This window comes from Ananas comosus, linkage group 12, assembly GCF_001540865.1.
Source record: "Ananas comosus cultivar F153 linkage group 12, ASM154086v1, whole genome shotgun sequence".
NCBI lineage: Eukaryota > Viridiplantae > Streptophyta > Magnoliopsida > Poales > Bromeliaceae > Ananas > Ananas comosus.
Window position 1 is genome coordinate 2554530 of NC_033632.1, and position 27388 is coordinate 2581917.

Genomic DNA, 27388 nt, shown 5'->3' on the forward strand with positions numbered 1-27388 from the left:
ATTTCTTTTTAAGGGAAACAGGCTTTTGAATCCGATGGTAGGATTTTTAACTTACTATAAGAAGAAGGGGTAAAGTGCACTTTTTTGTTTTGTTTTGTTTTTTTTTTTTTTTTTTTCGTTCACTGCTGTTCAGGGATCTGCTCTCAACTAACAATGGTTTCTATGGCACCAACAGGGGACCCATCTCTTATCTACTCCTGTTAATCCACGTGAAACATGGATTTTTTTTTTTTTTGCCTTTTTTCTGCCACGTTCTTCAGGTTCATCTACTTCATGTTTATTTCACGAAATCGATGAAATTGTTACATTTTACCTTATATTTCACGAGTTTTCCATCTTACGTTTCCCTGAAACATCAAACTTGTTTTCCACTCCAACTTTTATGTGGGACTAATACAATATTAGAGGAATTGAAAAGAAGATAGAAATAAAAGATTCTTGAAGCTCAATATAACATTTAGGCAAGGAAATTCATGAGCTCTTATTCTATTTGCTTAGAATATCAATTACAATTATGGGTAACAAAGGTGGTTACAATTATTTCCTCACGAAAACGCAAAGATAAAGTTACAAACTCCTTTCATGTCGACAACTCAGGAGACGCAATATTAAGCTAAAAGAAACAAAATACTTAGGTGCCTCCTGTTCCAATCTAAGCATGACTCAGTAAGTTGTTAAGTTAAAAAATTTAAAATAAAAATATAACCTAAACTCCAATCTGCTACATGGTAAGTACAATGAGGTTATTCGCATCCAACAATAACTCAAACAGCTTATTTAAAATGTTCCTTTTCAAGGTATGAATTCAAATATTTTGATATAATAGTTTCATTCCATGTACAGCTTTTGATGGAACAGGAAGGGTACAGGTTGTTTGGCTGGGCCTTTATGCAGAGCTGTTGTTGGAATAGATACACCAGCAGATGGATTTATTTATTCTTGTCTTGCTCAGCTTATGATGTTGCTCACCAGATAGAAACAACGTCAGATTTATTTATTCTTGTCTTGCTCAGCTTATGATGTGGCTCACCAGATAGAAACAACATCTTCTTTGAAAAAACAAAGCAGTGAGTTAGAAGCTTTAAATTGGAGCTGCTTCTGTAGATCAGAAGCAATTTCAAATCCGGCTGCAAAAGCTTCTGCATTTTAATGTCAAGCACCATGCCACTGCTTCTAAGAGTAGAGAAGCAACTTCAGAATTCAGGAAAAATAAGCACTACGCATAAACTCTCCAAACTTTTGCAAGAGTGATTTTCATGTCGCAAACTTCAAATATGCCGCAACCATCTCCCTGTACATATGCAAGCAAAATGCTTGCTTCTAAATATTGAACCCGATGTCATGCTTCAATCCAGCTTCAAAGATTACCATGTTAAAAGTATATTCATGTGTCATTTCCTATCTGATCAATCTTTTAAGGAACACAATATGAGAGGCAACTCCTAGTGGTATGAATTCATGGGTTCAGTCCACACTTGGCACGTTTAATGAGCTAAATCTCCACATTAAAATCCAAAGGTTAAATCTCCATGCATTACTTCGCTTGTCAAACTGAAGTGCCCTCCATATCTCAATGCACATGCATTCTTAGGCCATTTCCTGTCAGATCTATCTTTCACATATCAATAACTAAGAAGCTGGTTAGCTTCCTTGCTGCAATAGTTTACAGAATGATGGTCGAAGATCCTGAATTCTTGAACTCAATGAAACTGAACGTATCTCTTTACTCTTCCACTGTCCAACTTAATCCTTGCAACTCTTCTGCAAGAACCAGTACATCTACAGATTGCTTTGCTCCGATCTCCAAAACTATGTTTACAACTGCAACCGGCTGGCAAATATGTTCTTTATTGAAACGCAACGGCATTGGGAAGGCATTTCAATAATTCACTTTTTGGCTTATGATAAATCTTCATAAGATGAACTCAAATCAGAAAAGGATTGGTTTCTGCAAAAACAATCCACTATTTTCTTTCTCGTTATTTGGAACTTTGGGCCAATCTCTCTTTGCATGGACTCGGATGCCCCTGGACAACATAAGTTGATTTTACGCACTACATCCATCTGTCAGGGCAGTTTGATCCATGAGATCATATTTTCGAATAATAATGAAAAATCGACGAAGTGAACAGAAAGTCCGAAATCTAAAGCAGCAGGACAGTTTTCACGAATTATAATGCCTAAACCATACCTTAAATATAAACGTATCGATAGCCCCCTGGAGCTTGCTTGACTTGGAGCATTTCTCAAAACCTGAAATTTCAGTTTTTTTTTTCCATACAAACATCAGCTATGATCAAACACTGAGAAGAAAAGATCTGGGAAATGGAAATTTTGTCAAAGCACACAAAGATATCACCTGCAAACCAGGTAGATTTCATGACCGCTTACTATTTCATAACACTGGCTGCAATGGCTCAAGAGAACCCCATGTTTTCCCAACCTTCAATTTGACTCGCAAAGGAACTGGAACAAAAAGACAATTCTGGATAAAATTGCATTTATTCTTGATAGTTAAATAAAATGCCATTTACAGTAGTTTCAAATGGTACCTAAAAGTGAAGCAGCACCCTCCATGCTCATTTGTAGCAACTTTCCAGCCTCGGCTACAACACATGGATCAGCTTCTAGCACTAGTTCATCATGTACCTAAACCAACTCATAAGAATAAACATGTCATAAACCGGCTAGTTCGGCTGTTACAACCAGAGTTCGGGAATTTACATACACATGTATACCTGCAAAATTGGGCATTCACATATATAGATATATATATACCCATATAAAAATTGGATATCCATATATACCCTTGAAAGAGCAGTTTCTTTCGACAATGCACTTAAGTTGGGGAGTCATCCAATACAAGAGGAAAGCTATTTTTTGTAGTGGGAAATGTACTTGTAAAGAATGACAATTGTGCAAGTACAAGGGTGGAAAAAGTTTTTGAAGGGCATTAATGAAAATTATTGATTTTGCAGGAACATATACATTAAGGTAATCTTACACAGGCATATTTCTAAATATATATGAAGTAGAAGTTCTTTAAATCCAGATGATTACAACCTGCAAACTAATACGGCAACAGCCTCTAACTTGAGAAAATTTTCCTGCCAGGTCATTATTCAAATTAACCATCTGACTTCCACCAACTATAAAGGAGTGAATATTAATCATAGCGATCTTGATTAAGTCAGCAGCAGAGCCCTGTAACACAATCATGTAAAATCTTTACATCTGTGGATATAACAATTTGAGGCAAAAGAAGAAGAAGAAGAAGAAGCGCGTTCATTGCCTGGCAAATAGAATTAACAGCCTGTCTCTGAGCTTTGGCCTTTTCTTTCCTATTTCCAAACTTAATTTTTGATAGGAAACGTTTTCGGCCCATCAAGGTTTCCACGTATCTGTACATTCAAGAAAATCGATAGTTACTCAGAGTATCAGATCCATTAATTATCAGTTCGAAAACTTAAGTTGAGCTCGAAACATTAAGTTGAGCGATTTACAACTACATTGTCTGATTTAAATTTTACTGTAAATTTAATTTTGCATCCTTTGCACGACAAGATTGCATCAAAAGGTATCATGCATAAAGTTCAATGTAATATACTAATATTACTACCCAAGAGTAGCCCATCAGGTTCCTCTTGCATAACTCTTACTTCCTTCGTAATTATGTATCTGTATATAGAATATTGAAAAAAAAATTTGCCTATGGGGCATATATGACCCCTTCAAAAAGAAAAAAAAAAAAGAGAAAAACACAAAGCAAGTGATGAATCCTAGATTCACAAAAAAGAAGTAAAGATAAACCAACCCTTTCTTGCGACAAGATGCGACAGCTTCGTGAAGCCAAGAGGAAACACCAGGGAATGAAGCTTTGAAGCTCTTAATTTTTTCTGCAGCCTCCTCTGAGCTGCAATTCAGCTGTTCTGCAAGGGAATTGGCACCCATCCCATAGAGGATGCCATAAATCAACCTTTTTGTGTTCTCTCTCTCCTTAGAGCTGATCACAGACTCCACTTTATTAGTCCATCTTGCCGCTATCATGGTAAAAACATCACCATCTGGCTTACTTAGAAGTTCAATCAAGGCAGAGTCTTTAGAGAAGTGAGCCATTAAACGTAGTTCTATCTGAGAGTAATCAGCTGTTATCAACAACCAGTTGTCCTGCCATGCAATTATAGGATGTAATGCATGATTTCTTGCAAAAAATTGATACCAAAAATAGATAGATGTTTATGTATATATTTATATCCCAGCAAAACAATATATTAACATATATATCCATGAAAAATCTGTGGCCTCATTAGGCATCATAGCTTTTTTCTTTTATTCTTTTAAACACTAATTCTATATAGTGATATACCACCACCAGGATTTTTCTCTCAATGTCAAAACTGGTTTAGCTTACAACACACCAAACAAGTATGTAAGACAACTTAAAAAAAAAAAAGAAATCGGAAGCAAAAAAAGGTTTTGCTTTTTGTTGCCAAACAAACAGCTTGGATGTAAAGATTGCGAGCAATTTACTATTCCCTCATACACAGTTTCATGTAGAAATTTTACTTATTAAAAACGAAAAAAAGGGGCAACAATGCCAAACGAGGCCTAAAAGATTTATGTTCTTCCACATATAACCTTAAAACAATACCCCAGGTTAAAGAACTTCCAACAGTTTACCAACTTAAAGATAAGGGTGTTTTGCAAGAAAATGCACCTTCCAGGAGTAAATATGAAAATTCAGACTTCAGAGGGATAAAAAAAAACTTATGTTCTTCCACATGTAACCTTAAAACAATACCCCAATTTAAAGAACTTCCAACAGTTAACCAACTTAAAGATAAGGGTGTTTTGCAAGAAAATGCACCTTCCAGGAGTAAATATGAAAATTCAGACATAAGAGGGATATATATTAACATATAGATGATTTTGCAGGAATATATATGCAAAAGCTTGAAAGTATAATATAGTTTTAAAGGAAAAAATTACTTGGGTCGGAATGAAGAAATCTCGTGCATTTATTCGATGATGATCAGCATCCAACGAGCTTGAGCTGTCTTTGTCGGTATGATTAATAGTGAAAGCTATTGCATGTTCCACACACTATAAAACCAAAATAAACAAAGAACAGTCAATTATTAATGCAATAATTCATAATGAGCATATTGTAAATAGCAAGAGCCAAGAGGAGAAACAAAAGAACCTGAAGGTTGGGCTCCTCCATTGAAAGGCGACCTGTAGCAGTTGAGGTCTGAAGCCAATGGCCTCGTATTATATACTTTTGGGATTTCACACATAAACGAGCACGTGAGGAAATTGATCCCAAAGTGCAATTTAAGAGCTTTGCGAGTGTTCTGTGTTCTTTAATCACCGCAACTATAGGATGTTGACCTCTAAATAAAATTAAAAAAGGAAAGGATAAACATTTTAAAAAAAATATCATATAGTGGGACAGAATGAGGATATAAGTATATAACTATAACATCCAACTCAGAAGGTACAATAATAGTTCTCTACTCTCTTTTTCTCCACTTTTTGATGCTTCAGCAATTATTGCTCAGAAAAGTTATATGAAGAAATAATTTTTGTACTGATTTGTTACCATATGGATCATCTGCATTGCAAGGATCACACAACTTGAAAGATGAATAGACCAAAAATATAGAAGGTTTACTTCTGAAAAAGAATAGAAAGTATTAATTACTAAATAAACAACTATATTTTTTTTCTTGCAATATTACTTGAAAGCTTGGCATCCTAATTCTTCTATTCCAATGTCCTAATAAATTTTGTAGGCTTTTTGCAATGTATCTCACATAACTACTCCAGGTTAAATATGTTCAATTTATCTTACATCACCCACAGATGCACCTGCATATACATCTGTGGGATGTTGAATGCCCTAATACCACTTCCACCATGAGAATGTTATGAACAAAATATATCACCAAATTAACTAAACAAAGGAAAAAACTGCTAAATGTAAGAGAAATAGTAAATGGTAAAGATAAATAGCTACAAATGTACCTTAACAGATCTAAGGAATGCTTGTCTGTGCTAGGATGAAGCTTTCCTTGCTCACAACCCTGTGGTATCGGCAGTTTTAATTGTTTGTAAAGAACATTAGCAACGTCCGCTGTTGTGTGTAGTGAAAATGGCGTGCCAGCTAATGTGTGAGCTTCCTTCTCAAGCTCCTTAAGCTTTTTTATTACAATATTCCTTGCGTGTAGACATGCTTCCATATCAACACCAATACCCCAAAGCTCCATGTCCGCAAGCACATTAACCTACAATTGAAGTACACATATTCCTTTATATAAAAAATGAATTGAACACCTGTTTGAAATCCAAGAAATAGCAGATGCTTAGGGGGCGTTTGGTTTCCTGTAAAAATGATCAGAAAAATTTTTTCCACCAGAAAAATTTTTTCCAGTGGAAAATCATTTTTCTAGCGTTTGGTTCGACGTAAAAAAATTTTACAGGAAAAATTATTTTACAGATTTCATGTAAAAGCCAGCTTTTCGTTTTTCGCCGAATCTCGACGGAAAACGAAAACTATCGTGGCTCATGAGGCTTCCNTATAAATATAAATTATAATAATTAAATATATTATGATAATTATTATATATTAATAATATATAATATATATAATAAAAAATATATTAAATATTTTTTTTTCTTTTCCTTTCAACCAAACAACCGTTACGGAAAACTATTTTTCTTTTCCTACAAACCAAACACAAACAACGTAAAACTTTTTTCCCACCAAAAATTTTTTTTCCACCGAAAATTTTTTTTCCATAGTTTTACGTGGAACCAAACACACCCTTAACGAAAACCAAATACCAAAGGTAAAAGTTAATGACTGAAGATACCAATGGAGTCTCAATATTAGAAATCACTTCACCGAGGTTCTCAGAAACAAGTAATTTCCCTAGAACAGAACTCAGTGCTCGTGTCTGTGCAACTCGGCGGCAGCAACCATTGTGTGCGGCTTTATGCATTTGATTTCTCCACCTACCATCCCGATTAGCCGCAGCTGCAGCCTCACTGGATAGCCTTTTCTTGACTACCTACTCATATGCAGAAGTTTTTTCGAAAAATAATTAATATTAATTCAAGCATAAACCACTAAGGCTTAAAATGGACGGCCTTATTTTTGAAAAACTCAGAAAATAGAAATCTATAAGCCCAAAATTATATTCAAGATATAGCAATTCAAGCCAAAAATTGGTAATACCTTGTCAATATTCGGTGTTATTTTGCTTTCCTCATCAGGCCAAAGGACCCATGACACCAAGCATATGTCAATTCCGCCATGGACAACAATAGATGGTAATTGGATATACGAACTGTTAATAACTTTAATGTCGTCCAAGTTCTTATGGTCCAGACCAAGCCTTCCAAACCTTTGAATAGAAATGCAGGGAGCTTTAAGAGCCTGAATCTGAGTCTTCAAGTTCCACGTTGTTTTCTTAACACCATTCTGTTGCATTATTTTACCTATCATATTCCACCTACTTTTAGCAACCTCCCATATATCACACATACTGAGCTTGTTTGTGGAAAGAAGATCCTTTGGGAGGCTACAATAAAAGACCGGAGAATTCTTCCAACAGATAGCCAAGCCAATAACTTCAAACTGGACCAAAGATCGTGTATCTGAATGTTTTAAGAAATGAACATCAAAAGAAAACTCACTCACACCATACCATTGATCCAAGAAGGAATCAAATCCACCTGGAAAATTGCATGCATTGATGGGACCTTTCTCGGTTGTATTTTGGTCATGGAAAGTGCATAAATTCTCCCCCTCAATCTTTCCTTCTGTATCATTATTGCATTGTAATGCTTCAGAAGATATCACTTCTCTAGAAGTTTCCAATGTCAGGTTTCCCTCTCTGGTTAACCTTTTTTCACATGGCTCTTCAGAAGTATAATCACACTTAGAATTTGTATCTTTTTCCTTAAAGCTATTAATGGGTTGAGGGCTATTAGAAGTTTCTTCTTCATTATAAGAAACTGTATTAACTCTGGTGCGAGAGTCCTCAGCAACTGTAGGGAGTATAGGACGTGAAAATTGAGGAACATGAACGCCGAGTGACTTGAAAGCAGCGAATGCAGCAATTCTAGCTTCTTCTGCTTGGTCAAGCACGATTTTGCGGGCCCCATTTTTTATCTTCTTGGCTACACCCAATTGCATTCGTCGCAGAGAAGGACCATCTAGATATCCAATTGGTTAAAAAGAAGGTTAGCCAATAGCAAGGTAATATTCTAAAAGTAATTAATAAAGGAAGAAGAAAAGCCTGAAGAACAAATTAGAAGATAAGAATCAGATTGAATATAACAACCACTGTAGTACAAAACTTCCAACAACCTTCTTCTCCCCACCGGGAAAGCGAAAGAAAGAAGCTTCACAAAAACATAATACAAGGCCCTAGAGATTTTAATTAAGGGTATATAAAGCATTTAAACAACTGGGGTTTGCTGATGACGAGGAAAGTAAACTGGACCGTGCATTATGATGGTTGGAACAACATGGGTAGCGGAAACATTTAATTAGACAGGATCAGGATTCAATGTTGCTAGTAAGATTCAGCTTAGAACTATGCCACCCATGTAACTTCATATACAAGCATGCACACGAGAAATTAAGTGGATGCACACAATCACCTTGTCTAAGAATATATGTAAGCCTTTATACATATTCACAAATATACGTAGACGTGTATGTGGTGTCCTCTGTGTGCGTGCGCGCACGCATGAGAGAGAGAGAGAAAGAGATGCAAAAACAAATTTATGACCTTGACCTCAAAAGGTATATAGGAATTTGACAAACTTGACCTCTGGAATAATCAAGGAACCTGCAATGCAGGAAAACATTGCAACCTGCCCATTTATGGTCTACTTTGATGTATCCTGCCTATTTATGGTCTACTTTGATGCAGCCTGCCTATTTATGGTCTACTTTGATGCATCCTGCCTATTTATGGTCTACTTCGATGCAGCCTGCCTATTTATGGTCTATTTTGATGCAACCTTCTGGACTCAATCCATTCCCTAAGTTGACTTTGAACGCCTAAGTTGCTAGAAATCAGTGCATGTTGAATTGCATATCAAAACCGCACAACTGCAACGGCTAAATGCATGAATTGACTAAGAAAAAAATAATAATTCTTGAGAACTGTGTATGAGAGCATGAGTCAATTGCCAACTATGATGATAAGTATTAAATAGACAACTTTTCAAGTGAATTCTGAAGAACTCACCTTGACCAGACCACGACGAAATTTCAAAAAGTGCCTTTGCAATCTCAGAAACAGATGCTTCAGCAATAGCAAGAGGACTGCGGAGACCACCCTTATAAAGAGCCCTTGCACGTGAGCCCTATAGTACCACAAAAGAAAGGGAAAAAAATTGCAATACACCAAACTGCATAAATTGCATGAGAAGGCTAAGGACTTGCATTGCCTGTTACAAGCTTCTGTTGAAACTGTTGAAGTAGGGATGCTCGAAAAATGAGTAATAACTTGTTTATCGACAGCTTCCCACTGCAAAAGCAGAAGCTTCTACTTGGAGCTTCTGCTTTCAAATCCCGGACACTCGTTTAAGCTTCCCACCACAGCAAAAGCTCAAAATTTTCTTCTCAAGAAACACTTAGTCTGCATTTTGCAGTAGAAAGCATTCCAAAAGCCAAGCTGAAGAAGCATAAAAACAAATTCTAGGATACAACAAAAAATTCCATAATTTAGTAAGACCTTAACATAGGGAATCGTAGTAAGTTCAGCAATCTCTGCCCTAACTCCAAAAGAGACCCGATTCTGGAACTTGGAAATAAGACCTTCTAAATCATGCCAACCAAGTCTCTCACAGAATACGGAAACCATCAAGGCAAACCTGCCAGCATTTTCTTGTAAGGCCTGAATCATGCCTCTAGCAACTTTAAATGACTCACAAACATCAGCAACTGGGACCTCCTGGAGGAAGATTTCAAAATGTCAGTAGAAAAGAACCAATACTGCTACTAAATCATCTATAGTAACTGGAGAAAAACAAGCGTATATAAAGAATCCTAATCAAAGCATTGTGTCTCGGCCTCTATGCAAAAGCACAAGAAATACATAATTTCATCTATTTTCAAGTTATTATCAGATCTCCAAATTTCTAACTTCTAAGGGTTTATTGCTGCAACCAAATCCACCAGTTTCTTCTCTAACTAGTCATAAATTGTAAATCAGATATCTAGCAATTCCGAAAACCTCCCTAGTTAGCACCATAGATATGGAGGATAGTATAAAGAGAACTCAGAATGCTAGAATTTTGAAGCAGATAGGAAGCAAAGTAAATACTAGGCATAAATAAAGCATAGCATTTTACAAAAATTATGACTAAGGTTGAGGTATCATCCTAAATGTACTCATATTAACCGTCCATACATTTTTACTCTTAAAAAGAGTACATAACAAGGAGAAAAGTACGTCACTTGAACAAGTCTTGATAACATCAGCGCAACATAAAATCGTTTTGACACTCGAATGGTTTGCTCATTGAAACCTGTCCCCATCTTTCCGGTATCATTCCGTGTTTTTGACTTTTCATGCATCCCACTCTTCTTACTTTGTTGCCTCATTTGAACAGGTATGGGTGCACCATGGGCCATCCGCATCAAGAAGGGCTCCACAACTCCCACGCGATTGCCCACTGACTGTATTATTCAAATTCCGTAGGTATATTAGTTCGAAACAAGACAAAGAAATGCAATAGTAAAATGATGAAGCATCTGATATGCTTCCAATGTTCTAATTTAAAATGAAGTGAAGTGTGCATGCCAATCAAGTTATTAGAAATCATAAGGAAGAAAAATTATTGTTGACTAAAACTGCACGAGTTTTGTGATTCAAGGAGCCTTTTCACTCTTGAGATTGCAGTTATATCGATGGCACATCCATATCCATCTTTTTAGAGCAAGAGTCACGAAAAAAATCTTACGAAACCAAAAATACTACAGATTACAAGGGAAGAAGAAGAAGAAATCAAATATCCACTCTCATCCACAAAAACAATATCCATATCCATATCCATCTTTTTAGAGCAAGAGTCACTTTTTTCTTGTCGCATATAATAGCATCAGCTTCATTGATACGCTACAACCAGCAGAAACAAAAACAATTGAAAGAAGATAACGAAGAACAAGCTTGCATTGAAAGACACAACAAAAGAAGTCTAAACATATTTATTGCATAATATTCATTCAAGTGGGATAGTTATTTTGACAAACAACTGGTGGATTTTAAGTCACCACACCACCTTGCATAGTCGATGTCAGTTTAGTATGGTAGCACTCCATCATATTTTGGACAAAGGACAATAATTAAGATGCATATACAAAAAAGCTGATGTCAATCTACCTGCTCAATGGCAGAGAGTTCCACAAACCTCTCATAATATAATTCCCAATCTGGTTCAACCTCAACATTAATTGGCGTCACAAGAAAAACTAAATGCAAATCAGATGCTAAGACGAAGCCTTCTCTTGCCCTTGAAAGATCATCTAGCACGACCTACAGCAATGAGTAGCACAAGTTCATGCAACACGAATACCTAGAAAAGAATTGCAACAAGAACAAAATACTAGTAGTAAAAAACAGTAAATAATAACAAAGAAAAAAGATGAAAAAAAAAATGTCAAAAGCCCTACAAGTGATTCTTCAGGAGTGAGCGAACTGCCAAAAGCTGCTCGTCCAAGAGGAGTTGTACTGTACAATTTAGTATCCTCATTCCACTCGAGAAACTTTTTGTGGCACAACCAACGAAGTGAATCTTGAGCTGATTTGACAACATCTTGAAATGGCTTAGTAGAGTTTAGAAGAGTACATCTAACATATCGATGAATGTCACTTGCTGTTTGCACAATCCCGCCAGCAACAACCTCCATTATCGCATGAGTCATGCCATTTTTATCTTCAGAAAGGCAAGATTGCAATGGCGGACAGCTACTATTAAGAATACCAGAAATCCTTTTGACCTCATCAGGCTTACATATAAGTATCTGGGAGAGAGAGCACGAAGGAAATTAATAATTTTCAACTAACAAAACCTAATAATGCAAGCAGTTGAAAGGTAAAATCAATAACTAACGATTTAACTACCAACGAGGCAGATAACTTACACTTTCTCCTTTTGTGTCTATGCCAGTTCGACCTGCCCGACCAGCCATCTGTCTATATCGAGTTCCGTCAATAAAATCACGACCAACCCTAGGTTGTCTAAATATGACTCTTCTAGCTGGCAAGTTAACTCCGGCAGCCAAGGTAGAAGTTGCTGTCAAAACACGTACAAGTCCTTTACGGTAGCATGTTTCAACAATTTCCCTCTCTTCAACCTGTGAGGCATCAGCTACAAACTTAAGTTTCACTGGATTTCAATTTGTTCACACATTTCAATTGAAATAGTTTAGCACAAGTTCATTCCTGGAGTTTCAACTTTAAACCTAAACATCAAACTTGGTTTCTATTTTATCCTTAAAGTTTTGACCTCATAAGTTTCGTCATCAAAGTTTCAATATTCATGAAAAAGTTTACTGATTGTGCCGGCATGGCACTTTTTTCGAACAACATAACAAAGAAAGGATTTGTTGCACAGAACAAACTTCTCGAACTAAAATTTTACAATAGAAAATTTGAAAATAGGGGGAGGATATAATGTAGGTCAAAGTTCAAGGACCAAAGTGGGAATTTACTCCTCCCCCCTACAAAAAGCTCTTGAAGTAACAAAATTATGAATGCCTTCTATGTGTCAAAAGGTTACCAAGAATCCAATATAAGCAAATTAATGATGTAATAAAGATCTAGGTGACACACCGTAAGACCAGCATGATGATAGGCTACACCCAAAGGAAGTGTTTCTGCTAATATAGGGTCCAATCCAGCTGGACACCTACGCAAGGCCTCAATAGTAGAGGAAGCATCACTAAACTCGGAGTCGGCTCCACTCATTCCAACTGAGAATTTCTTTAGAAACCTGGAGACATGTCTTGCAGTCATCTCGCATCCTTTCCGACTGGAACAAAATAAAAGCACCGAGTGACCTTGTTGAACAACCTGTATAAATTCTGTTGAGCGTTACATAATAGAAAGATAATCAAATGATTTCTAGTTATCAAACTGAGCTAATCACAATTCAATTTACACTAATATACGAAATTTTTGAAATACCTCATTACATAGTTCTACAATGTGATCTGGATCTTTACCCCCAAGATCAGCAGTTTTCAGTATCGTCCGGACAACATTCATTCTTTTGTCAAAGATGGTGTTCCCAACTTTTATGTATTCCTCAAGGGGAACAGGCCGAAAATCTGTCTCATATAGTGCTGCCTAGGAGTATAATACATGGAACATCAATTATCAAAACCAGTATATTACCCTTTAAGTTGGAGCATACTGTCACATTCCAAAGAAAGGTAGGTTTCAAATCACCAAATAAAAATAAAAAATAAATTTGCTGTTACTTACTAACACAAGCTACTAGTTAAAAACATGTAATTGCTCCATATAGCTTATGAACAAGTAAAACATCCACGTAAATTTTCATATTTTATTGCCAAGAGGTAAAGCATGATTGATTAAGTTTGGTGAGTAAAATTACTAATTGAGCATCTCCTAAGTCAAAAATAACTGAAGCAAAATCATCTATCAATGCATGCATGTCAACCCAGAATTTTTGAACAAAATCCTACTTAGTTCTGAACCAAATTCATGAAAAGTTTTATCCAGCTGGATAGGCTATATTAGTAACATTAGATATAAGACAGAAGCATAGGAAATTCACTTCACTTATCAGTAATAAGTGAACTAGATTGAAACCGTATGACTGCAACAAAGGCATAAGAAGTTAATGAACCATTGGATTGGAGAAGAATTTGAGTAAAAACAGAATTGGTGAAGGCCTAAAAGAGCTTCTTTATACAACCAAAAATAAGTGAACTAGTAAAGATGGGTAAGAAACAAAATTTACCGCTCACCACAGTTTGCTGCTCAAAGTCATATTTTAACAATCATCTACTACTTGGTTCACTAATGATAATGATAAGTTTACAGCATGTTTGGATGCATTTAATATCTTATTCAGCTTATCTCCTTTGTTTATTAAAGTGCATGTCATAATTGGTATAGAGAGCACAAAGACATACCCATAATCTAATAGTATAATGGCCTCTAAATTCGAAAAGTCAGTAGTACAATTTCCCAATAGCTAAATGTCAAACTCTTAGGTTGTAATAACAAAATAAAATCCACAAACAGCACAGTTATCACAGAATAACTTGTTCCAACATCCAAACAGACCCTCGGCATATTACTGTTTGAATAAACTAGTGCTTACTTGCAGCCAATCAGCTACAGCTGCAACATTTGGCATAGTAGCACTCATGCCAACAATCTGCAAGCCGCGAGCTGGATCAGGCTTTCCGCTACTAGAACCTGAACTTTCACCACTAGATGCTTCTGAGGTTCCTTCACCGGCGGCATAGCGAAGCTTAGTCAATATTAACTCTAAAAGATACCCTCTATGTTGGTCACCGACCTATAGTCACAGGAAATAACTGTAAGAAAAAACAGAAAAACTGGGAAATTACTACAAAAACAATCCAACAAACTAGATTCCAAGTGGAAAAGCCCATAATCATAAGAACCTAATGTTGCATCTTTTCTCTACAACATATATAACCATTAAGGACAGTTTATTCGAATTTCACCTTTAAAAATATATCTACGTAGTACACATCCAAAGTCAATGATTAGTCATATTTAAAAAAAATAAAAATAAAAAACATAGCTAGTGCTTCGAATACCTAAAAGATGCATCTATATACTTCGAGTTTAATACTTTCCTACAATAAAGAAAAATTACGTTTGAAGAAGTCTAAGGCTCAAAAAGAGACCAAGCTGCACCTATGAATTTGCCTAGTGTAAGATAAATTAATGAAGACATTATAAACATATCAAAAATGTGGCGTCCAACAAGTTAAAGAAGAGTGGGTGAAATGACAAGAATCAAATAGACATATTACCATATGTAATTCATCTATCACAATGATTCCAAGTTCAGACAGACGACCTTCTTCTAACAACCTGTTAATTAAAGAATTTGCCTTCTCTATGGTACATACAGCTACAGAAGTATCTTTAGGAAGTGAACCTCCTCCCTGATTTCCAAAAAAACTCCGTACATTCTTACCCAGTGGCTCCAAAAGTAGTTCTAAGTGTTCAGCCTGTGGAAAAATAAAAATAGTGCTCTATACAAAATAAGTGACTAACTTTGATGAAGTCAAATTAACAATTTCTAGCTTCAATACTAAATGAACCTTTTCAGCACAGATTGATACATAAGGCAGGACAAGCAATGCCATCTTTCCAGTTGATATAATTCTTCTCAACATCAGAATTTCAGCTACAAAACTTTTACCAGCACTGAAATACAGAACCAAATGAGATCAAAATAAACCCAATAAAGCATAGCATAAGAAAATTCTCAAGATACACTACATGAACCTACGAAAGGGCTTTACAGCACTAGCAAGTAAAAAGAATTTAAAGAACAGTAGTCTTTAAGGGTGTTTATCTGTAGCACATCCCTACATCTAAACTTTGTATGTTCTCAGTGATAAATTAAGATCATGAATAATATTTAACATAAGGTGCTCCAATAAATAGAGAAACAAGTTACAAACATACTCTAAACATCAAAAATCTTTGTACAAGGAAATGCAGTATCTTTGATAGTGGATCATAAATTTATTGTGCCTAACATAGATAAAAGGGGATATATTGCTTGAGCCAAGGTTGTTTAGATTTGCTTTTCTATCCTCATCCAAGTTCTTGGCTCCCAGGCCCTTGATAATATGATGAAATACAAAGGGAGTTCCTATTGTGGCAATTTTATAGCTTCAGAAAAAATTGAAAAGCACATATGTGCTTTCACCTTAAACTTATTTCCTATGTGTGTCAATCCAAGACGCAAATGTACAAACAAGCCGGTAGCTAGGATAGGACAATCTTATGAGGTAGAAAAACAAAGCAGCAATTTTGATCTCCGAGGCATCAAACAAGTCTTGGTATTAGATATAATAGAAGGTAAGAATTCGTCCACGGGGAATAATTAAGACCTTTGATAGGAAATCTAAAAATATGGCAATGATGAACTTGCAAATTTCTGCAAATAAATATAATGCCAGAATACTGGTTATCTCATTGTAGAACTGTACAGGTAAGACAGCCAAGCAAGAGTGCTTCTTATGAACTTTAGATGCTTACCTAGTAGATGCACAATAAACAAGATTTCTTCTTTCCAAGACCCCTTCAACAAGCAGACATTCAACCTGATATTTAAAAAATCAAAATCAATCATATATCAATGGAGCAGCGATTTCCTCAATTAATTGGGTCCCTGATATCTAGCCATGTTTTACTATTATCCCGCTAACAAAAATAACTGAATTGCTACCAATTTGTCTCATTTGTTCTCCGGAGAAGTATGCTTGAAGAAAAGATACAAAAACACAAAGATCCAAGAAGCAACCTGCCAAGGATATAGTTTTGATATGCCTTTTTTCATATATATGCTGCAAAGTTCTGGTGGAAGCCAACTCGCAAGCTTCAAACGATCATATAATGGCATAGAACTGGTAGGAGTGCAGGCTTCCTGTCCTTGAGAAAGTGGTCTTATCTGAACTTTTTCCCCAATATTATGTTCGTCAGCAACACAATTCAGTGGACCAACACATAAGTTTCCGTTGTTAGTTTTGAAGTTACTGTCATTTCCCAGAGTAACCAATCCACCTTTATTTCCATTAATATTCCTTTGAGTTGTTAAAACTTTTTTCTCTTCACATACAGCCAAAACAGGAGCGTTTTCTGGTTGATGTGAAATCTCAAATAAAGATACTGACTCGCAAGAATCCAGGACTGAGTCACTTGAAGAAGCACTTGGTTTTCCATCAAACTTAATTCTTTTTATGTTATCTTTGGGATTTACAGCTCTTGTGCCTCCTTCATCTTTTTTGAGATCTCGATTTCTTGAATTTTCCCCGTCCTGAGAGAAGTCTAGCTGCTTTACTGGCAAAGGGGAGGCATTTTTGTGCTGGCTTACTTTAGTTTCTTCAGCAGGTTCGTCAATTGGCTTCACACAATCAGTAGCCACCATGTTTCGGCCCTCTAAATCATCATTTCTAGACTTATAAAAACTTTTAGAACAGTGAGCAGCAGCTGCAACAGATGAATTATCTTCCAATAACTTAATGCCAAATTTATCATCTGGAGCAAATATGCCATCAACAACTTGGATTGCCGCATTCCAAAACTCCTCTCCCGGCGAGATTATAGAGTTCCTAAATGCAGATTTTGGGGTCTCATTATAAACAGGCATGCAAAGCCCAGTCTTCATCAAGCTAGATTTTGGGGTATTATTACATCTTCTCAAGCTCACATGTCCAACACCACTTTCCTTCTCGGACTCACCACCCAATCCCTGCACAATTTCAAGCAATTATCTCTTACCCATTCATAGAGTCAATAAAATTGGTACGTGGGTTTACTTTGTTTACATTATTAGTATTTTTATTATTCCCTGTAGAGCTCACGAGTACTCCATCCCCAAGCTTCGTATTCAGCTCAATCTCTGCATGTGGATCATTCTGATTTACGGCACACTGCTTCTTTGCACGAATTTTATCACTTGAGAGGACAAGAGAAGGGCTTCCATTTCTCTTTAGTCCCTTTGATTCATTCTCCGCAGGAGGATTAACAGCGGAAGGTATGTCACTATTAAAAGATCAGCAAAAACAAATCAAGATTGAAATCTATATAAAATCTTGAGATCTTGACTAACTAAACTATCGAGATAAATTGACAAGGGAATGAATGCACTCAATTACCTGCAATAAAGAGACAAGAAATCCGCCGCGAACCTCTTGAGCTCCGAACTCCCACCGCCTTCGACACTAACGCCACCAGATGGGTCTTCAACATTCGTAGGCGCACCATTCTCGGAAGAGCGTGATCTTGGGACCGCATCAGAACCAACCGAACCTATCTCGGCCGACAGATTCCTTCTCGCTGGTTCACGCCTCGCTGCAGCGGCATCTCGGTGCCCCGGGCGCGGCGCGGGATCGGGAGATCTCACCAAGTAGCCATCTAGGGTTCCCTTGGCGCCCGGGGACCCATTGACGGGGCTTCTAGGGTTCTTGTCGCATCTCTCGTCCTTCGCCGGTGGGGGTTTCCGCTTTCTTGAAGCGAAGAACTGGTGATCGGATTAAGAAGAAGCAATTAGGGGTCAGATCGTTCTCGTGATGCGATTGCGAATAGTGAAGGGAAGAGATTGGAGAGGAGGAGGAGACGAGCGAACCTGATCGATGCGAGCTCGGGGGCTCCCGGAGGCCATGCGGCGGAGGCGGCGGAGGCGGCGGAGGAGATCGCCGGAGAGGGAGGGTTTTAGGTTGAGGGACAAGGGTTGCCTGGAAGACGAGGCGATTAATATTTATAGCGCTACCGCATTTGAAATGAAAAACGAACCGCCAATGGCGAGAACTCGCCCATAAGTATTAGTGGTACTCTACATAACGGTAGCACTATTTTTTTAGCTGTATACGACGGGTTAATTAAATTTCTCTTTTGAACAAAAAAATATCATAATTTTTTTGAAAATATAATGAAATGAGTGTACTTTAAAAATAAATTTGATTTAGTCAGACTCAGGGCCTTGGATGGTACCGTATCAGGGCCACATCTTAGACTTTTTTTTTTTCACATGGGAGCAAGAAGGCGAAAATGTATACAAATTAATCCACAATAAGTCTATAACTCGATTCTTTTTTGAGCAATATGACTTATACTTGATATGTCTTATTTTCTAATCTCGCTCATTATTTTTAATATTAAAAATTTAAAATAATTTTTAAAATTTTTGGACGATGAAATGTAAACTTTACATCCTATAATAATAGGAAAGGCAAATAATCTTTTGCGTGAGATTTTTTTTGCGCGGAGTTCATTCAGTTGTTAGATTTTCATACCGTCTATATCAGATTGTGTAAATTAACTATACTAAAAACCAACGGTCGGATAAAACTCATACATAGAAAATTCTATACCGACAATTTAAATTTCGATAATAAAGTGTACCGGTAATATTCACAAACTAATCAAAAATCTGATGACTTATCACTAACATAGTAATGCTATATCATAATGCGTAAACTAATATTTTATAAAAAAATTGTTAGCCTCATCCGTAATTATCTGCACATAAAAGTAAATAAAAATAAAATTGTGGCAGTCACACATCGTTTTAAGCCAATATTTTTTTATTTTCAGTTATAGAGTTTTGAAAGTGAAAGCATTTTTTCCCTTTCCTTTCAATTTTTATTTCAAAACTCATATATTTGAAAGGTGAAATTTACGTTGAACTATACTTCGACTTTCGAGTAAACTAGAATTTAGGCAAAATTATTAATTTTTTTGTTTGTTTGTATAATTTTGTAACTAATATTTTTAAGTTTGGTTGTTTTATTTTGTAGAAAGTAAACAAGATAAGAGTAGGGAATGGTAATGCTTTATTATTTTTTTTCGTAATTAATTTTAATTTTAATTAGGTCGAAATTAATTATACTGTTTTGATTGATTAGTTTGAATTTCGACCCGAACGATAAAAATTGACATTTTCGACGGAATACCACGGCACTCCTCTATTTTACGAGTAATGTACTAATATACTAATATAATATGTCATATTAGCATCACATCATTAATAACAAATAAATTTTATATATATATATATATATATATATAGAGTGAGGCTACTATGCTATCGGAAGCACGAAGCCTTCCGTGCTTCCAGCTCGTTTTCGATGTTGCGACTTTCGAATTGTCGATCGGCTCCGTTATACTTGATTTAGAGTATTTGGAGTACCTAGAAAATAAATTTTATTATTTTTCGATATCATTTGCCTAGTAGTCGAATGGGCTCAAAATCAACAAATTTTAATGGCTGAAGTGAGCCGTTTGTAAGTTTAACGATGTAGAAATATTCAAATCACGTGAAATTTTGATAGAAAATTCTTTATATTATATAAAACAATATCAATATTTTTGATTTAAAATTTTAATGTCATATTATTACATTTTGTAAGATTTTTATTTTCAACCGTTGATTTTGAGCCCCTTCGTTTACTAGGCAAATAATATCGTAAAATCATAAAATTTTTTTTCTAGATACTTCAAATACTCTAGATCAAGTTTAACGGAGCCGATCGACGATTCGAAAGTCGCAACATCGAAAACGAGCTGAAAGTACGGAAGGCTCCATGCTTCCGATAGCATATATATATATATATATATTAAAAAAGGGCTTTTTTTGCATTTAGCCCCCTGAAGAATTTTTATTTTAAAAGTAGCCCTATCAAAATTTAATTTGCAAAAATGGCCCTACTCCTGCCACGCAAGCGCCACGTCAGCGCCACGCGGGCGGGGCTGGGGGCGGTAGTTAAGTTAAACACGGTGAATCATTCACCGTGTTTAGACACGGTGAATGATTCACCGTGTTTAGTACGTATTTTTTGTAGAGGAATAGGGAGTTAGGGATGTTAATGGGGTATGGATATTCAAAATATTATTCGAACCTAAACCCGAATAAATTATTTTATATACATAATTTATTTTTATTTATTTATACAATATATAAAATATCCAATAATTTTTATTTCTTAGATCTTCATCCAATCCAACGGTATAAAATATCTAATAATTTTAAAAATCTATACCATTGGATTGATGAAGATCTAAGAAATAAAAATTATTAGATATTTTATATATTGTATAAATAAATAAAAATAAATTATGTATATATATAATTTATTCGGGTTTAGGTTCGAATAATATTTTGGATATCCATACCCCATTAACATCCCTAACTCCCTAGGAAAAAATACGTACTAAACACGGTGAACCATTCACCGTGTTTGAACACGGTGAATGGTTCACCGTGTTTAACTTAATACACTGGCCCATGCCCAGCCCGCGTGGCGCTGACGTGGCGCCTGCGTGGCAGATGCAGGGCCATTTTTGCAAATTAAATTTTGATAGGGCTATTTTTAAAATAAAAATTTACTAGGGGGCTAAATGCAAAAAAACCCCAAAAAGAATGTAATAAAAATAATTTTTGGGCGTTTTCATGTCCTTCTGTTTCCGCCCGCTGATCAGTGCTCAATGGCGAATGATCACGCGCGACGTGGCGGCTCTTCACTGCTCCGTGATGCGCGCGATAAGATCGCACCGTCCCCTTCCTCCCGCTGATGCTGTGCGCGCGACAGCGGGTCGCCACTCCTCGCTCCTTTTCTCGGCGACGCTCCCGCACTCGCGCGCCGCCCCATCTCCTCCTCCCTCACTCCCCCTCCTCCGCCGCGCCGCGCCGCCGCGGATCCGTACGTCGGCGGCGTCCATGGCGTCCTCCGCCGCAGCTCCGCCTCAGTCGCCGGAGGAGAAGGAGGCGCACGCCGCCGGGGCGTGGTACTCCGTGCCCGATCTGAGCCTCCGCGACCACCGCTTCGCCGTGCCCCTCGACCACTCCGCCGCCGCCGCCGCCGACGCGAAGATCACCGTGTTCGCTCGCGAGGTCGTCGCCGGTACTCTCCACCTCGCGCCGTTTCTCTTTGCTCTTTGATGTGCTCTTCCTCGAGTTCCTTCGTAGCAAGTGTGGTTTGTGGTCAATTGCTCATTTTGATGATCGTTGTAGAATCAGAATTCGGGTACAATGTTTGAGTCGCAGCTTGAGCTGCAATTGCATGGACTCATGTGCAGATATGTGTAGGAAACATATATTCTCCTCTTTATTTTTCCTTATGAATTGCGAGTTACTATCTGGTCTCTTAAATCGCATATTTAGGTAGCTAACAGGGAAAATTTAATTAGAATATAGTGAAGGTACCACTTTTATTAGCTTTCAATGTTGTACAATTACAGTTTTTTGGCTTCAAAAAAATCTAGGGCATGAAGTGGATGTATGAACTCAATGAAATTCTCTCTTTCAATGCTATTCTTGCAGCTGGGAAGGAAGAGCAGGCTTTGCCATATCTGTTGTACCTTCAAGGTGGGCCCGGATTTGAAAGCCCTCGCCCGGTCGATGCTAGTGGATGGCTGAAGAAAGCGTGCGAAGATTATCGTGTTATCTTGCTAGATCAGGCATGATCCAGATTTTCAACTCATTGTTATATTACCCCATCTGTTATATCTTCCTCTTTTATTTTTCTATAAATATTCTTACATGAATGAATTTCTTCTTGGCAGCGAGGAACTGGTCTATCAACACCTTTAACAGTCTCATCTCTTTCACAAATTACATCTGCAGCAAAGTTGGTTGACTACTTAAAACATTTTCGAGCAGATAATATAGTTAAAGATGCTGAATTTATCCGCATTCATCTCGTACCAGATGCTGGACCTTGGACAGTGTTGGGGCAAGTATGACTTCTCGCTCTATCTATATCCCAATCTTACCATCAGCTGCCTGTATAGTGTTGTTGCTTTATTGATAGTTTATACGAGAACTTGGTAGTAAGATTAGGAAACAAGACATAGATTTCCATGTTGTGCTCATTCGATGTCTTATTGCTTGTATTTACTACTTAGCAGACCAGCAAAGGAAAACACTTTGCTTTTTGCTGCCAGATCATAATATGTTGGCTCAAAGGTTGTTTTGCAGCCTTCTAATCTTTGAAATGATTTTTCTTACTTCACTGTTTGCATGTGTATAGATATATATTGATATTATATAGCTTTACTAAATAGAGATTCTTAGGTTCACCTTAGCACGATGGAACTATTAGAATTATAACTCCTACTAGCTAAACCTTATTCGGTTATGTATTGTTTACAAATATGAAAAAACTTTTTTTTTTGTGTTTTGATTGAGTTTTATTTTTACCTGAGAGTTTTGTATCACTTATTATGTCCATTCTTTTACTTGTGTAGAGCTACGGTGGGTTCTGTGCAGTTACCTATTTGAGTTTTGCTCCACAAGGCCTGAAGTCTGTTCTTTTGACTGGCGGGATTCCACCAGTTGGAAAGGGCTGCACCGCCGACTCTGTATACAGAGCCTGCTTTGATCAGGTTGTGCATCAAAATGAGAAGTACTATAAAAGGTTTCCTCAGGATATTGAAGTTGTCCGTGAAGTCGTAAATTACTTGACCAAAGCTGAAGGTGGAGGGGTTCGTCTCATTCTAATTTACCTCCCCATGTATTTACTCATTCATGATTGTACCATTTATAGTATAATTTTGTTTGAATAGGTATGCCTTCCATCTGGGGGTATTTTAACTCCAAAGGGGTTGCAAAGTCTAGGACTTGTAGCTTTAGGCTCCGGCGGTGGATTTGAACGTTTGCATTACATGTAAGATGATGATATTACTTTTTAGAGATATTTATATACATATTTTTGCAAAATAATCAATTCCTGCGCAGACATTTACATAGATACATATTGCCCTTGAGATCTGAAATTTTTATATATGCCATTTGACAAATCAATTCTTCCATTCATACCCTTGTACTTACGACTGTGCCAATCTTTTTAATACAAAACCAGCATTTAGCCCATCAAATGGGTGACTTAAGAAAAGAATATTATTGTAAGAAACTTGACTTTCAAGGGATGTTATCAGAATTCAGATTTTACAAGTTTGTATGTAAATAGCTGATGATGGAGGGATACATGTTAAAATCCTCGTAATTTTAAGAGCTTGCTAGTTGCTATATTTGCATAGATTTGACATTATTCTGCAACAGGTTTGAGAGGGTTTGGGATCCTGTACTAGTTCCAGGTGCACAAAGGCAAATAAGTTACTACTTTTTGAAAGCTGTAAACTCCTCCTCTTCCTTTCATCTGATTTCTTTACCTCATTACTTTCCTTGTTGCAGTCACAAATAAGTTGGTTTCCAAACTAAGTTCCAACCATGCATGTTTCTATCTGATACACTATGTTTTGATTGTTTTCTTTACCTCCTTCCATTAATTGATATTGTACATTTTTGTTCAGTTCGAGAGCTGGATAGAGTTTGATACAAACCCCCTGTATGCACTTATGCATGAATCCATTTACTGCCAGGTAGTTAGCAAGCCTTTACAAGTCACTGTTTTTCTGTTGATTTAATCAGATGTGTTCGCTAAATTATTTCTTCCTTGGTTTGGTTCAAATTTCTACTGTGCATGAGCAAAGGGTGCTTCGTCACAATGGTCAGCTCACAAGATCAGGGGCGAATTTGAGAGCTTTTTTGATCCGATCAAAGCTGCAAAAGATGGTCGTCCTGTATATTTTACTGGCGAGGTAAATTTAAAGCGAACACTCTATGAAAGCCCTTATGTTGATGCTACCTTTGGGATGGCCATATGATTTGGCATGCCCATATTATTTGGTACTTCAGACCCCAACTATGGAGCAATTTTCATTTGGATTTTCGCTGTGTGGAATATCTTTTGACATGTGGCCCCTTATGACTGTTTATATAGATATCCCCTACACCTCAAAAATCTATGCTCCTTAGAATTCGCAATATAAGGATGCACATAAGATGCATACTACAGGTAGTATATTCATGATACTTCAATATTTAGGGGGACATTTGTAACATTTACAAGGTTTACATATGTAATTTATGATGTTAGATGGCCGGTCTTAAGACCACCGTCCGATTTTCTAGGGCAGCTTATATTTGTTGTAGTTTCTATCTTTTCTCCTTATGGCTTCTGTTTACAAATTTTAATCAATGCACTATTTCATTATCCAGATGGTATTTCCGTGGATGTTTGAGGAAATCCATGCTCTGAGACACTTCAAGGAAGCTGCTCATCTATTGGCTGAGAAGAACGACTGGCCTCCACTGTATGACGTGAACCGGCTAAATAATAATCAGGTACATATTCTCACTCTGGAGTCACATTCTTATTCTTCTCAGAGCTATCAGTAAAATCTCTTACAATAATTCTTTATACTATGGAAATAAATGTTTCATATGATATCATAGCGGTAACAAAAATTTCATATCATAGTAGTCAACTCCTTATCTATGTAATCCAATTTTATGTAAATAAATGCAAGCCTATTATATACACGGGTAGTACTAGAAGATTAATGCTGTAGTAAATTCTGTACTAATTTTCTTCAGATACTCTAAGGGTGTGTTTGGTTCGAAGTCGGAATCGGTATCGGAATCGGAATCGGAATGAGAATAAGTTAGAAACGGAATCGGAATGATTCATTATCTCATTCTGTTTGATTCACCACCTAAATCGGAATTAGAATGAATCATTCCTATTGTCAGTATTTGGTTCGGATAGATATCAGAAGCGTAATCAAATTAATATGTCAATTTTATCTTTATAATATATTAGTTTAAATTCAAACCGAAATTTAAATATTGAAAATATAGGTCAACATTTTAAAATGATGCCAAAATTTTAAATATATTTTTTTAAAAATTAAAATTTGAAATTGAACGAATAATTCAAAATATAAAACTAAATTTCGATTTATCCAAATGCAAACTTAAAATTATAATTTAAATTTCAATTTGAATCCATAAATTTAATTTAAATTTTAAATAGAATTTGAATAGAACTTTAGATTTTAAATTAAATTTAAATTTAAATTCAATTTTATAAATTAGATTCAAAATGCTTGATTGAATTTTAATTTTTCATTTAAGTTCAAATTTAAATTTAAATTTATAAATATAATTTTTAAACTTAAACTTATGTTTTAATTAAAAAATGAGCTTTAAAAAATTAAATTAAATTCGAACAAATCCATTCCGCCCTAATTCAATTTCCAATCCGGTCTCTATGCCGGATTGGAAAAAGGACAATTGGGAGGATTCCATTCACCCAGGAATCGAAATCGGAATGAGAATCCCGTATACCAAACACGGACAAATGGATTCGTCCATTCTGATTTTGATTTCAGGGTAAAAAAGGGGCAAGCTAAACATGCCCTAAATGGGAATACTTAAGAAGTAATGATATGTGTACCGTAGAAACTCTTCTAGAATGTTTGTTTATGAGTCAGCATTGTATTACGTGGTAATTGATTCCTCATTAGTTGTTGTGTCTGAATTTTAAAAAACTAAAACCAGTTATTAACTGCGATTGGTATAATGCATTAGTAATGTTACCCATAAGCCTTACAAGGATTGCCATTGCACTGTCGTTTTGTCACTGAGTGAGAGCAACTTGACATAGAAACAATGACGTCTTCGGTTGTAGTCATCCATGAATAGTTTACTTGTTTGATGTCATATTACCATGTTCTAAATTTTTTCGTTCTGGGATCTGGTCAAACACATGGTCCAACAGAATTTTAATCACATTTGTAAATTTTTTATGGAAATCTAATCTATGGTTCTACTTCTTGCCGTCAGATAAATTAATTTGAATTTAAATCTTCTGCAGGTCCCAGTCGCTGCAGCAGTTTACTACGAAGACATGTATGTGAACTTCAACATCGCCATGGAAACAGCATCCGAGATAGCGGGGATAAGGCTGTGGGTGACCAACGAGTACATGCATTCGGGGCTCCGTGACGGTGGTTCCCAGGTCTTCGATCAGTTGATAGCCATGCTACAAGGCAAGAAACCTTGGTTTTAATTTGTAGAATGGTGACCCTCTTATGGTGTTGAATCCTTTATTTGATTCAATAATGTGCATGGATTCATTTGTTTTGTGGTTCATTTTGCATTAAATCATATCACATTCAAGGGCTTAAAAATTTACTCACTATGAAACCTTTCCATGGTAGTTTCCTCTGTCTCACCTTTCACCTTCTAGCGGCAATAAATTGTATAATGGGTTCACAAGTAACCGCGAATGTTGCTTTCTGATCTTATTCTATTCAATCTAGTTTTGGAAGTACACGAGCCTGGCAAGTAGGTTAAGTGCTTATTTCATCCAACTTTGAAGTGCTGAAGCGGAAGACAGATGTTTGAGAGATAAAGACCTAGACCTGCGGGCTTCGCGGGGAAGCCCTAGCGTGTATCTGGTTCCCTCAGTAGGATGCTGCATCTTGAGGCTTCTGTATCAGGCTACAACTGGTTAAAGAGATTTTACTGAAAAATCTGTAAGGGCAACAACAATTTTAGTGAAAAGTTCTAGTCTTTGGCCTCACATCATTACTTTACAAATTCTGCATGATTGGATGCGTGTTCGAACTTCCAACTTTATTTTTCTTATTGGTAAGCGTACGTTGGGCTCAAAGCTGAAGGTGTAACAACATCTTCTTCAAATTAAACCAAAAAAAAATATTTCTTTTTCAATTTTGTGGCCAAAAATTCATAGATATATTGCGAG

General features: G+C 36.5%; 2 protein-coding genes across 4 annotated transcripts; one reads left to right on the forward strand and one right to left on the reverse strand.

The window, feature by feature from the left end:
- LOC109718362 (helicase and polymerase-containing protein TEBICHI) lies at nt 457–18845 on the reverse strand. Of its 3 annotated transcripts, none has more exons than XM_020244559.1 (28): nt 18403–18845; nt 17933–18297; nt 17603–17819; nt 16579–17526; nt 16314–16378; nt 15365–15470; nt 15071–15271; nt 14383–14583; nt 13215–13376; nt 12861–13100; nt 12170–12382; nt 11699–12049; nt 11409–11561; nt 10484–10705; nt 9759–9977; nt 9270–9387; nt 7241–8223; nt 6876–7073; nt 6028–6287; nt 5204–5393; nt 4990–5103; nt 3815–4167; nt 3293–3401; nt 3064–3204; nt 2553–2649; nt 2360–2466; nt 2192–2253; nt 457–2064 (listed from the first exon to the last, which is right to left on the reverse strand). In XM_020244559.1, the coding sequence occupies exons 1-26, from the start codon at nt 18436–18438 to the stop codon at nt 2396–2398; spliced, it is 6333 nt and encodes a 2110-aa protein (XP_020100148.1). In that variant the 5' UTR covers nt 18439–18845; the 3' UTR covers nt 457–2064; nt 2192–2253; nt 2360–2395. The 3 variants fall into 3 exon arrangements, with proteins under 3 accessions (XP_020100148.1, XP_020100147.1, XP_020100149.1); XM_020244558.1 differs by having other exon boundaries at nt 17594–17819; XM_020244560.1 differs by lacking the exons at nt 457–2064; nt 2192–2253; nt 2360–2466; ... (4 more) ...; nt 4990–5103; nt 5204–5393 and having other exon boundaries at nt 6080–6364; nt 6828–7073; nt 17594–17819.
- On the forward strand, nt 21211–26902 carry LOC109718050 (proline iminopeptidase). Its single transcript, XM_020244046.1, has 10 exons — nt 21211–21676; nt 22096–22232; nt 22338–22511; nt 23022–23258; nt 23340–23440; nt 23836–23908; nt 24087–24155; nt 24267–24374; nt 24835–24960; nt 26495–26902. The coding sequence occupies exons 1-10, from the start codon at nt 21226–21228 to the stop codon at nt 26687–26689; spliced, it is 1671 nt and encodes a 556-aa protein (XP_020099635.1). The 5' UTR covers nt 21211–21225; the 3' UTR covers nt 26690–26902.